Raw genomic sequence first — 16,751 nt, 5'->3', positions numbered from 1 at the left:
GGCTGCTGTTTGTTTGCGGTGCTGACTGACGTCTGTCTGTATAAACTCTGCATAGCACGAAACACGCTGATGTATGATGTCTGCGTGAACAGGGTATGTAAAAATACACGTTGACAGGCAGGTAGGACATCGTATTATTTCATATTATTACCGAATATAATAATTGGATGAACATTTTATGGTCCTACACCTTCCACAGATAATATATATTTATAAAAATACATTTAGAGCATTTAATATAGTGATTGCTATCAGGGGATGGGGAGATTTTCAACCAGTATAACAAAAGTGTTTCTGTAGAGTCACCAATTGCACTATTAAAGGTACAATACGTAACTTTATTTGTTCAGAATTAACAAAATTTAAATAAGGAGGCTTTTACTCGTATATAAACATCGATCAGCGAACAAAAACAGCAGTTCAGCCAAACCTGAATGACGCACGAGAACAAACCTCTTCTGGAAGCACAAACACACAATCTCTTTATGAACATTTTGAAGCGTCAAAGTTGCAATTGCGTACCTGTCTATGGAGGGACAGAAAGCTCTCAGATTTCATAAAACAATATCTTAATTTGTGTTTCGAAGATGAACAAAGGTCTTATGGATTTGGAACGACATGAGAGTGAGTAATTAATGACAGAAATTTCATTTTTGGGTGAACTAACCCTTTAAATGACTGAGCTCCAGTGGGCGGGGCCTATGCTTTTTAAATAATGAGGAGGATGTTTTGAACTCTGAAGCTCGCAGGATGCATTAATGGTACAAAGGCCTCTTATAAGTCAAAAGATCAAGGTAAATTTGATGTTATGACCCCTTTAAAAGTCCACCAACCAACTTGACTTGATAAACTGTCCCACACCTGGCCAAAAACCCAATATATATTTTTTTGCAAATATATATAATTGTTAATATAAAAAATATATTAAGTAATTTTTTTAGAAATTATATTACATTTAGAATTTAATATAATTAATATACAGCACAGTGCAAAAGTCTTAGGCCACCACAATGCTTTAATAACCATCCATATTTATTTTTTGGTCTTTATTACGATACAAACAGAAAATACAGGACATTTTACACAAAATGTAAAAAAAAAAAAAAAAAAAAAAAAAAATAACAACAAAATGGCTTCTTTAAGCAAAAATCAGTATTTAGTGTGACCTCACTTCTTTCGGAGAAACTTCTCATATCTTGAAAGTTTTCTTGGTCTTTCAGCCCTTTTAAGTTCCATTTAGGTTTAACACTCAAGGGTCGATGGTCACGCTGGCGATACCACCTCGGTTTTTTTCTTACCCGTGTGAAAGAGACTTAAAATACTTCAAATTTGGACGTACAAATAAGAGTTATACATTATTAAAATCTGTGGATTGTCTCCTTTTATTTGTGTACACACACAGTAAAAACAAAATGTTGTGCTTTTGGCAAAATAAAGAAAACTAACATGATGCGTGATCTGTCGTCTCTCTCTGAGTCCAATCTGATAGTCATCAGAAAATGAACTGTAACTTAGTGAATACTAATCACACAAACACGAGACATATGTCTAAAGAAACGCTGAATTGAAAACAAATTTTCTCTGTTTATGAAATCTGTTTGAAAAGAGAGAAATGTCAGTTGTTCGCGAGTCACCTCATTATCAGCTAATGCGGCCAAGCCCACAGAGAGCGCACGGCATTCAGCCGGTTCCTGCTATTGCCTATATTTTTATTGTTATAGCCTAAAAAAATCGTTTTTTTTTCTGTTTTTTAATACTGCATACAAATTTGCTGTATTTTCTGGTTATATTCTAATAAAGAGACTGAGAAATAATTATATATGGTCATTATATCATTGCTAAAACAACATCTAATGGTGACCTAAGACTTTTGCACTGTGTATATATATATATATATATATATATATATATATATATATATATATATATATAAAATGTATATATTATTTATTCATACTGTTTCACTCAGGAATATGCCAAATTACCGAAGTAAAATCAGTTATTAATGTCATTCTATGATGATTACACAAAAGCAAAAAACTTTTTAAAAAACTTGTGAAAAAATTAAAAGAAATGTTGAACAATGTCAGGATGTAAAATATACATTTTCCAATATACATATATAATTGTTGCTTGTTGTATTCCTCATTTACGAATTGCTTTGAATTAAAGTTTGCTAAATTAATAAATGTAAATGTAAATATATATAGTGGCCTCAATATGCCATTATTATTATTATTATTATTATTATTATTAGTATTTTCCACATATTGCCATTATTATGCCATTATTTATATATGTTTATTATATCAAAATTATTAAATCAAAGTATCTGATGTGCTCTCCACATTCACATACTCTCACTGTATAACTACTGACTCATTTGTGTATTTTTATTTCTCCTACACAGGGTCACAGCGGCCTGTGTTTCTGCTCATGCAGATATTTACACTGTTTTTACTCTTATAGTTACCCTCTTTGGAACAGATGACCATATTTCGTCCCAGAGCTGCTCTCGATCTCTCCGAGTCCTTCTGCGGCGTCAACGCAGCCGGATTCACCCTCCGTTTCTTACTCCTCCTCCAGCTGTCATTCGGCACATCAGCAATATCTGACTGAATAAACAACCAGAATTCATTAAACACCATCATTCTCCTTCACAGCAGAGAGGGGAAATAAATGACTGGATTTTGCATTATCAGAAGCAAATGTTATACTACTGTCAAAACATTTGTGCATGTAAAATTAAGCAGCCAACATGTGTGTGAAATAAATGCACAAGCGAGAAAAACCTGAGCTGCAGTGATGCCTGAAAAATCACATTAGAAAAGTGCTTCTTAGTGCTATTGAATCACTTTCATGCTGAAAGTTTAATGATAGCAGTCGATCCGTACAGTTCTGTGAGTACATGAAGAAAACTGATTAAAGTAAATGAACGAGCTGATGGAGACCTCTCAAGGTTGTGTGCATTAATGATACAGATGCTCACCGTCTCAATGCCCATGGCTCTCATTTGGTCTGTTCGTTTCTCACAGACGGATAAGAACTTTTTGGGATCAGACAGGGCATCTACAATAGCTGAAACGAAAAGATCTGACAGCGTAAAGACTTGTGATGAAACACAATGAACTTGCTTTCATCATGTTCGAGTCTCCTAACCTCCGAAGCCGTCGGGCACGTATGTTTTGAGGATGATGTTGCAGAAGACGGTGGCCAGAGACAGGGGTTTGTTGTACTCGTTTCGCAGGGAGATGTGCCTGTAACCAGACTGCAGTCCGTCCAGAGGGAGAATTCGCTGTCCAATCAGCTTATTGTTGTCATCGTACACGGCCACCCGGAGCACGGCGAGGTCTGGGAGGATCACCTGTGGGATCGAGGCGTTTGAGTGTTTATTTACTCTGCTTGTGTTTTTGACTTAGAGGAAGGAGTTTCAAAAGCAAAACAAGAGACAAGAGAGATGTGACCTAGAAACTTGAAAACTGAAATAACAGCTTCACTCCAAAAAAAAAGATTCAATATTATAAAAAAATTGTGCAATTAATTTTCCAGTTTAACGCCTTAAATATATTTAACGCGATTAACGCAGCATCTGTTTTTTCCGTCATAATTTGGCTAGTGTTACATTATATGATCACGCTCTAATTCACGTAAATGCTTTTAAACCATTCAAGCACCACAAGACAAATGAGAACGTGCTGTCTGTGAATGTCGTGTCATGTGACACACACACGACTCGTGTGCACAGAAAGACGCACGCCAGTACAATAACACAGAATTATGCCAAAATGCCCATTTTGTCGAGTATCCTCATAAGAGCAGTCTTAAATGGGTTAAATAAAGTCTTAAATGAACTTAAAGAGTTGAGAAAATTAAATGAGCATCAGATCGGCATCATGTTCGGCAGCGGCAGCTCTTAAAGTGACAGCAGCCTAATAAACCAGTAGCTGTGATGTCTGTCATTAATGTTAATAAAAGAACAAAGGGAACAGAGAAAATTGTAGCTTTAATTAGGATTAATCTATATTTAATTTATAATTTATGCAGTAAAGATGGTAAGGTGATGGATAGCTTTATTCAATTTCTGTATATTCTGTATACGGCCACAGGTAAATATGACATTTATTATAATGGGTTTATGTGAAGATTGTTTTAAAAAGTTATTTTTTTAAAGACTATAATAAATGTTGAAATTGATAGCTTTCAGTTATACTGAAATGTTGAATGTCTATAATTAATGTTTTTAAAAAAATCAGTAGCAGTATTAGTATCAGTGATACTGGCCTTCATTCATAAAAAGATGCCAGTAAACAAATATTTAAAATATACTGTCTTTTAAGGCACAATATGTAAGATTTTTGAATTAAAATATCCCAAAACCACTAGAACAGTGTTATATATTATGTTGACTTGTGTACTATCCCAAATGTTTCCAAGAATGTTTAAATCCAGAGAAATAAGCAATTTTAACCAGGACATGGAGCATGCCTGTGCGTCGCCTATCAATGACATCATACCCACGTTACCCTTGATTTCCAGGGGTACAAGTGTCTCACAGCAGAGAAGCACTATAACAACTTTCAACACACAAATGTATCTAATATGATAAACAGCGCTGCGTTACCCCACATACGCTTGACCGGAAGAAGTGGAAGTAGCGACTGTGGCATAATAAAAGTCCCGCTGCTCTCGAGCCATGTGTCGCGCTCGTCTCTCATTAGCAGTCGCTCTAGCGGCCTCATTCAGCTCCAACAGCACTCGGTCCCGCTCTGCTTCATACTACAGTAACGTCAATAATCTCATCCATGAACATGATTTCTGCCCGAGTCCCATCCCGATTCTTCTCCACCGGCTGTAGACATGAAGACAACACATCCCATGATTCTGTGCTCAAACTCGGCGTCATCAAGCTACGCCTTTGTTTTGAATAAGTGACCTTTATTTGTGAAAAACTACATATTGTGCCTTTAAGTTGTTTCTACATTAATTTGGAGAGTAACTGTGAAATTATTGCAATATAAAATATTAAAAACGCCAATGTTTTTAAACGCAATTAATTTACAAAAAAAGTGATTAAGTAGTTAATTTTTTTAATCGATTGACAGCACTAATTAGGGCTGCACAACAGTTAATTGTGATTAATCGTGTCCAAAATAAAAGTCTGTGTTTATGTAATATATGTGTTCTGTGTATAATTATTATGTATATATATATCAATATATATATGTATGTGTGTGTAATAATTATATTACATAATATTTATACACATTTTACGTAAACACAGACTGTTATTTTGGACACAATTAATCGCAATTAATTCTTGTCCAGCCCTAGCACTAATATATATATATATATATGTAAATATATATACACATAGGAGTAATTTGCGGGTGGGACGGGTGGGACACATCCCCACCACTTTTTGCGAGGTTCGATATTGTCCTCACCACCTTTTGAAACATCTCGCGGCATGGACGTATACTAATACAAAAGAAACATCTCTAGATGATTAGCAATTTATTCGTTTGTGTTAAATAATAGGCGATCTGTCGCTGGGATGTGTTGTTTTTGAAATCATGTTGAGTGCTCGTTGCCGCTGTTATCAGTGGCGCAACAGTGCACACTGCGCAGACTTCACACGGACGAGCGCTTCAATCTATCGCTATCCAGAGACTCTATTCTTTTCAGTGAAATCACAAAACAAAATACACATAAATGTGTCCCTGCTCTTGATATACAATCACAGATGAACATCTTTGGTTTTAATGAGAAAAAAAAAAAAAAAATTACATGAAGGCGGATTAGAACACAGAACCTCTGGCATGCTGAACAAAAGTTCTACCCCTCGTCCATCAGGTCAATCTAACATTAGCTGCGGATCCACGTATTTATTGACTAATGTAAATGCTCTCGGGACAAACAACAGATGTAAGGACGAAACTATCATATTAAACATGAGGTCTATGTCGATAAAGTTTGTGCATTTATTATTGTAATGATACAATTACAATACCACCCCCCACCACCACCACCACCACCACATTCCTGTCCCACCCATATATATATATATATATATATATTCTTAGTCTTGAATAAATAAGCCTAAGATTTTGAGTTGAGAAAGTATACTTCCTTTTTTTGGTAATTTTTTTTCATAACTTTTCAACATTTTGGTGTGTGCTTTTTACATTTAGATTTGCTTTATTCATTATTTCTCCACCCTCATATTTTTTTCAGCGGAACACAAGAACAGGAAGAATTTTTCTGTGAAAATATGAAATCTTAAATCACATTTAGATTTAAAAATGGCACATCTGATGCAACAAAAATGCACTGGTTGTTACGCAACCAGTTTTATTCTTATGACTGTTTATTGTGATCTTTTTAGTCAAATTTGTTATAAGCAAAGTAACATGTGCATATTTAGGCATATAATACAAAAAAAAATTAACAAACTATACACAACTGCCAAAACTTTAGAGGACAAATTTTAAAATAATAATAAAAGATTTAACTACAATAACTATTACATCTAATATTAATAACTTATATTAAAATAAATGTTTCAGTAATCTGAATGTCCTGTGGGTGATTTGCTAAATCTACACAAAAACACAGTGCTTTATGGATCACACCTAATGGCTCTGTTCCTCACATCCAACTCTTGTATGGCTTTAGAAGACTTGTAAGTCTGTGGTTTGTATGTAAAGATCCTTCAGAAAATCTCCTGTTGAGTTTAATCATATAACAGCATGTCAGAGAGGATAATTAGACCGCAGCGTTCAGCAGATCTCTATAGTAACTACTCCATTTAGCTCATGTAGATGTAATTAAAGCTCACTATACTATTCCACATCGTATACGCTGTAGATAATGAAGGGAAGTCATTATGTCACTGGTATTCTGAGCTTCAGTTTAAGAATCATTAAGAACGAGCACCTCAGCTCTTTAGGGTGAAAAGAGCATCACGTGACATAATCAAGACAAAGACGTCACTGGCATGAAGGTCACCTTTCTGAAGACAAACGCTTCTCCACTGTACACCGGATTCAGCCCATTGTTCATCACCATCTTCGTGCGAAACTCTTTACGGATCGTGTCCGTGGGGAGCCCGTACATGTCCACCTCCACGTACGTGCCGATCTTCTTATCCGACAGAAACTGTCCAGAAATCACCTGAGAGACAAACACTTTACATAATTAACATGCTTTATTTACTGTGTCACTGTAGCACTAACTGATCTCAGTACTCGAGAGAGAGAGAGGGTGTTATTGAAATGTCTCTGTCGTTATTATTCAGGAAATATGTCAAAGTTTAACCAACTAAAAGAGAACAGGGTTTATTTTCACTTGGTTTAAAGGAAGAATTCCTACACTTTTTAACCAATCAGTGTCCAGGATTTTTCCACGACCTTTTCAATTGTTTGAGGTTACTGGATAAAGATTTTTAAAATAATAAAATAAAAAACAAATAATTTAAATAAATAGTTTTAAATAAGGAAATGTAAATATATAGATTTAAACAAATTGAAATAATTACATTTCAATGGATTTAAATTAATAAATAAATATTTATTCAGAGAAATTCACTAATGAATCATTTAGTCTGATTCATTGAAAAGAACCGATTTAAATAAATTTAAATAGATTTAAATGAATAAATGTAAATAAATTGATTTAAATAGATGTGAATAAATAGATTAAAATAATAAATGAATAAATAAATAGATGTTAAGATAAATTACCTAATGAATCAATTAGTCCGTCTAACTGATTCATTGAAAAAGAACCGATTTAAATGAATAAATGTAAATAAATAGATTTACAAAGATTAAAATAAATCAATAAATATTCAGACTAACTGCCTAATGAATCATTTAGTCTGTCTGATTCATTAAGAACCAATTTAATTAACTTTAGATGAATAAATGTAAGTAAACATATTTAAATAGATGTAAATAAATCAATGTATTTAAATAAATAAATATATTTTCAATTGTTCAAGGTTACTGGATAAAGATTTTAAAAATAATATATAAATAAACAATCACAAATAAGTTAAACAAATAGTTTTAAATAAATCGATAGTTTTAAATAAATTGATTTAAATAAATTGAAATAGATGTAAATACATAAATAAATTTAAATAAATAATAAATGAATAGATAATTAAATAAGCAAATAAATAAATATTCAGACTAACTGCCTAATGAATCATTTAGTCTGATTCATTAAGAACCAATTTAATTAAATTTAAATGAATAAATGTAAATAAGTAGATTTAAATAAATGTAAATAAATAGATTTAAATAGATGTAAATAAATGGATTTAAATAAGTAAATATATTTCTAATTGTTCAAGGTTACTGGATAAAGATTTTAAATATAATATATAATAAGTTAAACAAATAGTTTTAAATATATCAATAGTTCTAAATAAATTGATTTAAATAAATTTAAATAGATGTAAATAAATAATAAATGAATGAATAAATAAGTATTCAGACTAACTGCCTAAATTTAAATGAATAAATGTAAATAAGTAGATTTAAATAAATGTAAATAAATAGATTTAAATAGATTATAAAGTCAAATATTCAGATAAATTGCCTAATGAATCATTTAGTCTGTCTGATTCACTCACTGAAAAGAACCGACTCAAAAGAACAATTCCCTCTCAAACAGCAATCACACAGGATAATGTGTGTTCACTAAAGAAACGTCTGTGTAAAGAAATGTTTTCCAAGCCTGATTCCTGATTCTCCATAACGGCAGGACCCTGTGAAAGCGGTCGAGGTTAGGATGGACACACACCTGGACGCTGCAGGTGGCTGCGATCACTCCGTCCACAGGCGTCTCCGAGAACGGGTCGAACATCCGATCCGGCCGGCGCATGAAATCGGGCTTCAGCAGATACCTGTGAGAGTCAGATCACACGTTCATTATAAGAGCTGTTATCAGCGTCACCTTAAAGCAATGATCCGTTTAATGAAGTCTCTCTCGTCCCGTGTTTCATTTACAGCGCTAAACACAATGCTAATGGATACTGCCATGATTAATGTGCTGATTAATATGTTTGGAGTTTCACAGTGTCGGAGCGGCTCACAGCGTGGATCACACATCACAGCTAATTAACACTGACAACTGCTGCTGCTTTAACCAAGAACCACGCAAAAACTGGGGGACAATGAGCAACTGATTAGTATCTATAATCTATTTTTATGTGGGTAAATCAGTTATATGGTGTAATTATGCCACTTAAAATGTTAGTAAAGTTTTAATTAAGTCAATTTAGTATTTCATGATCATTTTCCACTTTCTGTTGGACCTTTACAATTAAACAGGCTGTTTTTAACCAATCAGTGTCCACGATTTTCCCACGAACTTTCCAATTGTTCAAGGTCAATGGATAAAGATTTTTAAAATAATAAATAAATTTAAAAAAAAATAATAATTGTAATAATTTTAAATAGAGAAATGTAAATAGATAAATAATTACATTTCAATGGATTTAAATGAATAAATAAATATTTATTCAGAGAAATTCACTAATGAATCATTTAGTCTAACTGATTCATTGAAAAGAACCGATTTAAATATATTTTAATAGATGTAAATAAATAGATTAAAATAAATAAATATATAAATAAATAAATAAATACTCAGACAAATTACTTAATGAATCATTTAATCCATCCAACTGATTTATCGAAAAATGTAAATAAATATATTTAAATAGATTAAAATAAATAAATAAATAAATATTCAGACAAAATTGCCTAATGAATCATTTATTAAAATATATTTAAATAAGTTTAAATAGATTTAAATATATGTAAATAAAATTATATATATATATATATATATATATATATATATATATATATATATATATATATATATATATTTCCAATTGGTCAAGGCTACTGGATAAAGATATTTAAAATAATAAATAAATAAAAACAAATAATTTAAATAATTTTAAATAAAGAAATGTAAATAGATCGATTTAAACAAATTTAAATAAATGCATTTCAATGGATTTAAATGAATAAATAAATATTTATTCAGAGAAATTTCAGAGAGATTCATTGAAAAAAATTGATTTAAATAAATTTAAATAGATTCAAATGAATAAATGTAAATAAATTGATTTAAATAGATGTAAAAAAAAAAAAAAAATTATTAAAATAAATAAAGGATTAAATAAATAAATATTCAGACAAATAGCCTAATGAATCGTTTAGTCTAACTGATTTAAAAAAAAATAATAATAAATAAATACATGTAAATAAATAGATTTAAATAGATTAAAATAAATCAATAAATAAATATTCAGACAAAACTGCCTAATTATTCATTTGTTTAAAAAACATTTAAATAAGTTTAAATAGATTTAAATAAATGTAAATAAATAGATTTAAATAAATAAATATATTTTCAATTGTTCAAGGTTACTGGGTAAATATTTAAAAAAATAATATATAAATAAACAAAAACAAATAAGTTAAACAAATAGTTTTAAATAAATGTATAGTTTTTTGCATTGTGATTTCTGTGCAAATGCACTTTTCTTGTGTAAAACGAGTAATGACGCTTTCATGGATCAAGTTTCTGGACAGTAAATGTGAACGTCACGTGATGATGTTCATTTATGTGACGTCAGAAAGTTGTTTCTGCAGTTTATTTGCATTAAATGATGTTTTAGAAGATGTTCTGATGCAATGAACTCTTCAGATCAATGATGAATAAGGTCTATTTGAAGAGTTGGATTTTTTCTCTGTAAGTGAAACACATAAAGATGCTCTAGTGATAATTGAGTCAGAGTAACTACTTTATTTGTGAGCCGATGATGGTTCATTAGTGCAATAGCTGTCAAAAAACTTCAGTAATAATGAACGGAAGCGTGTCAAACATACCCTACTTTTAATTTGATGTAAAACTTTTTTCCCAAAACAGACACTAAAGCTTCAAACAAGAAACTTCCAGGTAAAAACCTCTAATTGAGTTATTTAGTGTAATTAGTGTAATTAAGTGTATAATACTCAGTAGATGATTTAAACTCACCCACACGAGCCGTTATATTCAAACTTCCCCTGATTGAGCTGCATCGCCAAATCTACAAAACAACAAACAAACTGAACATGAGCACAGCTTCAAAACAAATATACACGACTAAAACTATCAGTGTAAAGACACTAGATTACAAACAGTTCATTTGATACTCTGGGTTCAGTATTACATGTCTGACATTTCATTTGCTAATAAATAAGATAATTAAATGTATTAATGTAATAAATACATATTAATGTAATAAATGTATTAATGTAATAAATAAATATTAATGTAATAAATAAAAAATAAAAAAATTAAAATCAAATAAAAAAATTAAACTAATAAATTATCATGCATTTTACTTTTTTATATATTATTTTCAAATTTCATATTTTACTTCCAAATCAAGACAAAAATATTATTATCAGTATTATAAATAAAAATCACTAAGAAAAATGTATCAATGGAAATGTAATAAAAATAAATTCGCTAATAAAAATAATAACAAAATAAAATAAAAAAATTAAACCATATATTATCATGCATTTTACTTTTTTATATATTTTACTCCAAAATCAAGACATAAAAAATATTATCAGTTATTTTTATCACAAAAAAAAAAGAAATGGTGAAAATGTAATAAAGTAAATCTAATAAAAAAGCACTAATAAAAAAATAATAACAAAATTAAATTAAAAATGAAACTATTATGCATTTTTTACTTTATTATTATTTTTTAAAATCAAATTTTATTTGAAAAAAAAAAATCAAGACAAATAAGTATTAAATATCTGACATTTAATTTGCTAATAAATAAAATAATTTTATATAAATGAAATTAAAAAATAAATTCACAAAAAATTAAACTATGAAAATTAAACTAATATATTACCATGCATTTTTTTTTTTTACTTTTGTTATTTTTTAAATATTTCATATTTTGATAATGTAAAGTAAATGTGCTAAAGGAAAAATTATTTCACTAATATTAATAACAAAATAAAGTAAAAAAAAATGATACTAATATATTACCATGCATTTTTTTTTTTTTACTTTTATTATGTTTTAAAAATGTTATATTTTACTACAAAATCAAAAGACAGAAATAATTATCCATTTTGTGAAGTTATGGTTCCCACAATGAACAATGAAGTTCCATAAATTTGACATTTTTCATTTTAATGACATTATTTATAATTTGCTAATAAATATAACATTAAAAATGTTATAAAATAAATTGAATAAAATAAAATAAATTCACAAATTATAAATCATAATATTACCATGGTATGATGATATTACCATACATTTTTGGCACATGGTAATACCGTAAAGAACTATGTAAATACCATGGTAATCACTGCAAGCGCACTTGGAAGGGCTGATAACTACTGAAGTATATTTTTGTGAGTTTGCCATCACATGACTGGAATCTGCTCTGATTTGTTCCTCTTTAAACAGAAGCGTGTCGCCGTCTGACATCATGACTGACACATCAAACCGTCTGCAGCCGACAGCAGCAGAACAAACCAAAGACGAGCGTTTCAGGTGAACACACACTGACAGAGTCTACAGATGTGTTCACATCACACACATCTACACAGACGGAGTCCTGTTCAATATTTGACATTCACACACAGGCTTATTCATCACAATAACAGGAGGAATCAGATCTGTTTCAACTGTTTAACATAATCAGAAATGTTTCTTGAGCATCAAATCATCATATCAGAAAGATTTCTGAAGGATCATGTGACACTGAAGATGCTGAAAATTCAGCTTTGATCACAGGAAAAAATTACAGTTTACTATATATTCACATTATTTTAAAGTGTTGTAATATTTCACAATATTTATGTTTTTACTGTACTGACTTCTTTTGTTAACATTAATCATCCTAAACTTTTAGGTGTATATTTATATTTGTTGCAGACTTTAATTATTTTTTTCATCATAACCACAATGTAAAAAATTCAGATATTTCTGTGTTTTCTATGACCACAAACCCTCTCCCAATTTCACACATTAATGCAAAAATATGATATATTATTTATATTATTTATATATATTTATTATATAATTTATGATTTATAAAAAAAATAAAATAAAAAATTATTGCTAATATATTACCATACATTTGTTTTTACTTTTGACTTTATTTTTTAAAATTTAATTTTACTGCAAAATCAAAAGACAGAAATAAGTATTATCAGTATTAAATGTCTGACATTTAATATGCAAATAAACGAAATAATTAAATGCATTAATGTAATAAATAAAAATAAATTCACTAAAAAATTTAACAATGAAAATGTAATAAAGTAAATGTGATAGATCCAAAATAAATTCACTAATAATAACACAATAAAATTGTGAAAAACGTATTAAAATTATTTAAAATCTATTTAAAAATCAATCAAATGTATTTATTTATTTTTTTTAAAAAAAAATATTTATTTAGACATTTTAGACAAACTGCTTAGTCGATACTGAGTGACGGATATATTTAGGCCAATTTATTTATTTATTTAAAAATATTTATTAAAATATTTATTTCTTTAAAATATAATAAAAGTGTAGTGCTGACATTAATCTATGATTTATAAACAAATAATTATAAAAATTATTGCTAATATACTACCATGCATTTTTTTTTTACATTTTGACTTTTATTTTCAATATTTCATATTTTACTCCAAAATCAAAAGACAGAAATAAGTATTATCGGTATTAAATGTCTGACATTTAATTTGCTAATAAACAAAATAATTAAATGTATTAATGTAATAAATAAAAATAAATTCACTTTAAAATGAAACAATGAAAATGTAATAAAGTAAACGTGATAGATAATTCACTAATAATAATAATAATAATAACAAAATAATATTCACAGCAGTTTTTGTAGTGCTGACATTAATTTATGATTTATAAAAAAAATTTAATAAAAAATGACTGCATTACAGTAATGAGAATTATGCTACAAAAAAAGTCAATTAAAATATATGTAGAAACATTACATGGGTGGGAAATTACGAACATTTAATAAAATAAATTTAACAAATATTAAATAAAAATAAAAATGATATTTTACTATAAAATCAAAAGACATAAATAAGTATTATTGTCCTTTTTTTAAAAAAACAAACAAACAAAAAAAACACATGTATGTTGAGTCCAAAATGTTCAGTAACAAGCTCCAAAAGTTGAAGTGAATGATGCGCAGATGGATGGATGTGTGTGTGTGTGTGTGTGTGTGTGTGTGTGTGGTCTGCATTACCTGGGGTCTGGAAGTTCAGAGACACCATCTGGCAGCCGGCGTTCCAGAAGATCTGTGGCATATAATTACTGGAGTCCACTCGGCCTCCTTTGGGGTAGATGCGACTCATCTGTCTCTTGTTGTAGCTGCGCATCTCGTTCAAGGAAACTAAAATGGAAAGGATTGAGGGATTTTTGGCTCTTGCACACTCATCCTCACAGTGTAGGTCTGCTGTTTTCACAGCACAAACGCTCTTTGAAAGAGGCTCTTTTGGATGAGAACAGAGATATGACGGATCTCTCATTATAAACCTCTAGACCTTCAGTCAGGCTTTTCTTCTCGAGTGTTTCAGAAGATTTCCTCTTAGTTAGAAGGACCCGACACACACACACACACACACACACACACACACACACACACACACACTGTCTGACTTCATACAGCCGCTAAAAATCACCAAAACACCAGCAGATTAAAAGACACTGAGATCAAAAAGCCGTTTCTTCACCAACCTCTCTTTTCTTCATCATTTTAGATGATGATAAAAGATCTGCAGCATTAGAAAACAGATTATATGTGATTTATGTTCTCTAATGATGCCGAGAGATTCAGTACAATTTAAAATTTCCATGTAATTTTTGGGCCACTTTTTTGACAAAATACTCTAAAAAGAGCTCAAATCTAGAGGTGAATAAAAGGTATGAAGAGTTTGTGACATTTAATTTGCTAATAACTAAAATAATTAAATGTAATAAAAAAAAAGTAATAAATAAAAAAATGAATTTACTAATAAAAAATTAAACAATGACCATTTAATAAAATAAATTTAACAAAATAAAAACTAAAAAAAAATAAAAAGAGACAAAAACTAAAATAATTAAATGTAATAATTCACGAAAAAAAATCATCAACAAAATAAATTAAACTATAATATTACCTCTATGTTTTATTCACCTCTAAAATATTTAATTAGCTAACAACTAAAATAATTAAATGTAATAAAATAAATACAATAAATAAAAATGAATTCATCAATAAACAAATGCAATGAAAATGTAATAAAATAAAATTAACAAATGAAAATCAATTCACAAATTAAAAAATAATAAAATTAAATTAAAAAAGAGACATAATATATTTTAATATTTAATTTTCGAATAAAGTAGATAATAAAAAAAATTCAATATAAAATACCTCTATTTTATTCACCTAAATTTCTGATATTTAATTTGCTAATGACTAAAATAATTAAATGTAATAAAATAAATGTAATAAATAAAAATGAATTCACTAATTAAAAAAAATGAAAATGTAAAATTAATTCACAAAAAATAAAAAAAAGAAACTATGATATTTTATTTTAATGATTTAATTTGCTAATAAATAAAATTAAATTAAAATTCACAAGCAAAAACTTTTTTTTGAAACTATGATATTAGCATGCATTTTAAATATTTTACTCTAAAATCAAAAGACTTAAAGACACAGTTGTCACACTGACCAATCAATTTTCCTGATTTTGACATTTATAATTAAGTTGCTAATAAATGAATGAAATAAAAATGAAATGAAATGTAATAAAACAAATAATTATTTAAAATAAAAATTAAATTCACTAATAAATAATATGAAACTATATTACCAACTCTACGTTTTATTCACCTCTAAAATCTAGAGGTGAATAAAAGTCATTAAAACTGTAACTGTTTCCAACCATCCATCTTATTTTTTGCACTCAAGCGCCCCCTGGAAACAGAGAAGTACACTACAACTTCAACAGCAAAAAACTCATGAAAGAAAACTAAAGTTAAAGCAGCACCAAGTAACATTATCCACTTATCCACTATCCAAACAAATTAGTTTTTTAACACATGAGATAAAACTCGTATTATTTTACATGGCGCGGTCGGTCATATAGTTGGCTAAATCCTCACTCTAACCCTTATATGAGACACTTTAATGCAGAATAAATTATTCACAAGTGACTGATAAGCAGATAAAGTGTCTGTTACAAAACAATTACTTTCTGCAGCTTTAAATGAGAGCCATAAAACTGACATGTAGATGCTTTATAGATCAGATACGAGTGCAGGAGACACGCCTCAGCCTGGGAAAGAAAGGATACTTCACGAATTCAATGGCGTTTGTTCTTAAATATCCCAAACCGACAGACTCGTTGAAGGAAGACATGTTGTGATGAATGTTGTTTTCTGTGGACATACAGACAAGATGAGCTGATCGAACGAGTGCTAAAACTGAAAATATTACAAACATTAATTTAATATGAATAGAACAATATTTGAAATAAAGCTGAAAAATAGTAACATCAGATGGAAAACTTAAACTAAATAAAAATTTTAAATGTTGTCTGAAACAACCTAAATGTTAATATTTACAAATATACAGTACCTGTCAAAAGTTTGAAAACATTACAATTTTT

General features: G+C 29.2%; 1 protein-coding gene across 3 annotated transcripts in view; it reads right to left on the bottom strand.

Moving 5' to 3' along the window:
• Positions 1-16,751, bottom strand: part of LOC127498081 (1-phosphatidylinositol 4,5-bisphosphate phosphodiesterase beta-4) — a 59,594-nt gene that overhangs the window by 12,709 nt on the left and 30,134 nt on the right. For all 3 annotated transcript variants that reach the window (XM_051867038.1, XM_051867036.1, XM_051867037.1), the window contains exons 20-27: positions 16,437-16,521; positions 14,333-14,457; positions 11,065-11,116; positions 8,812-8,914; positions 7,009-7,173; positions 3,160-3,364; positions 2,990-3,078; positions 2,474-2,615 (exon numbers count right to left, since the gene is read on the bottom strand). In XM_051867038.1, coding sequence (XP_051722998.1) covers positions 2,474-2,615; positions 2,990-3,078; positions 3,160-3,364; positions 7,009-7,173; positions 8,812-8,914; positions 11,065-11,116; positions 14,333-14,457; positions 16,437-16,521 — 966 coding nt within the window. The remainder of the gene's footprint in view (positions 1-2,473; positions 2,616-2,989; positions 3,079-3,159; positions 3,365-7,008; positions 7,174-8,811; positions 8,915-11,064; positions 11,117-14,332; positions 14,458-16,436; positions 16,522-16,751) is intronic.

Source organism: Ctenopharyngodon idella, chromosome 17 (genome assembly GCF_019924925.1).
Source record: "Ctenopharyngodon idella isolate HZGC_01 chromosome 17, HZGC01, whole genome shotgun sequence".
Classification (NCBI taxonomy): Eukaryota; Metazoa; Chordata; class Actinopteri; order Cypriniformes; family Xenocyprididae; genus Ctenopharyngodon; species Ctenopharyngodon idella.
The sequence above is the reverse complement of the archived record's forward strand: the minus strand, read 5'-3'. Positions and strand labels throughout refer to the sequence as shown.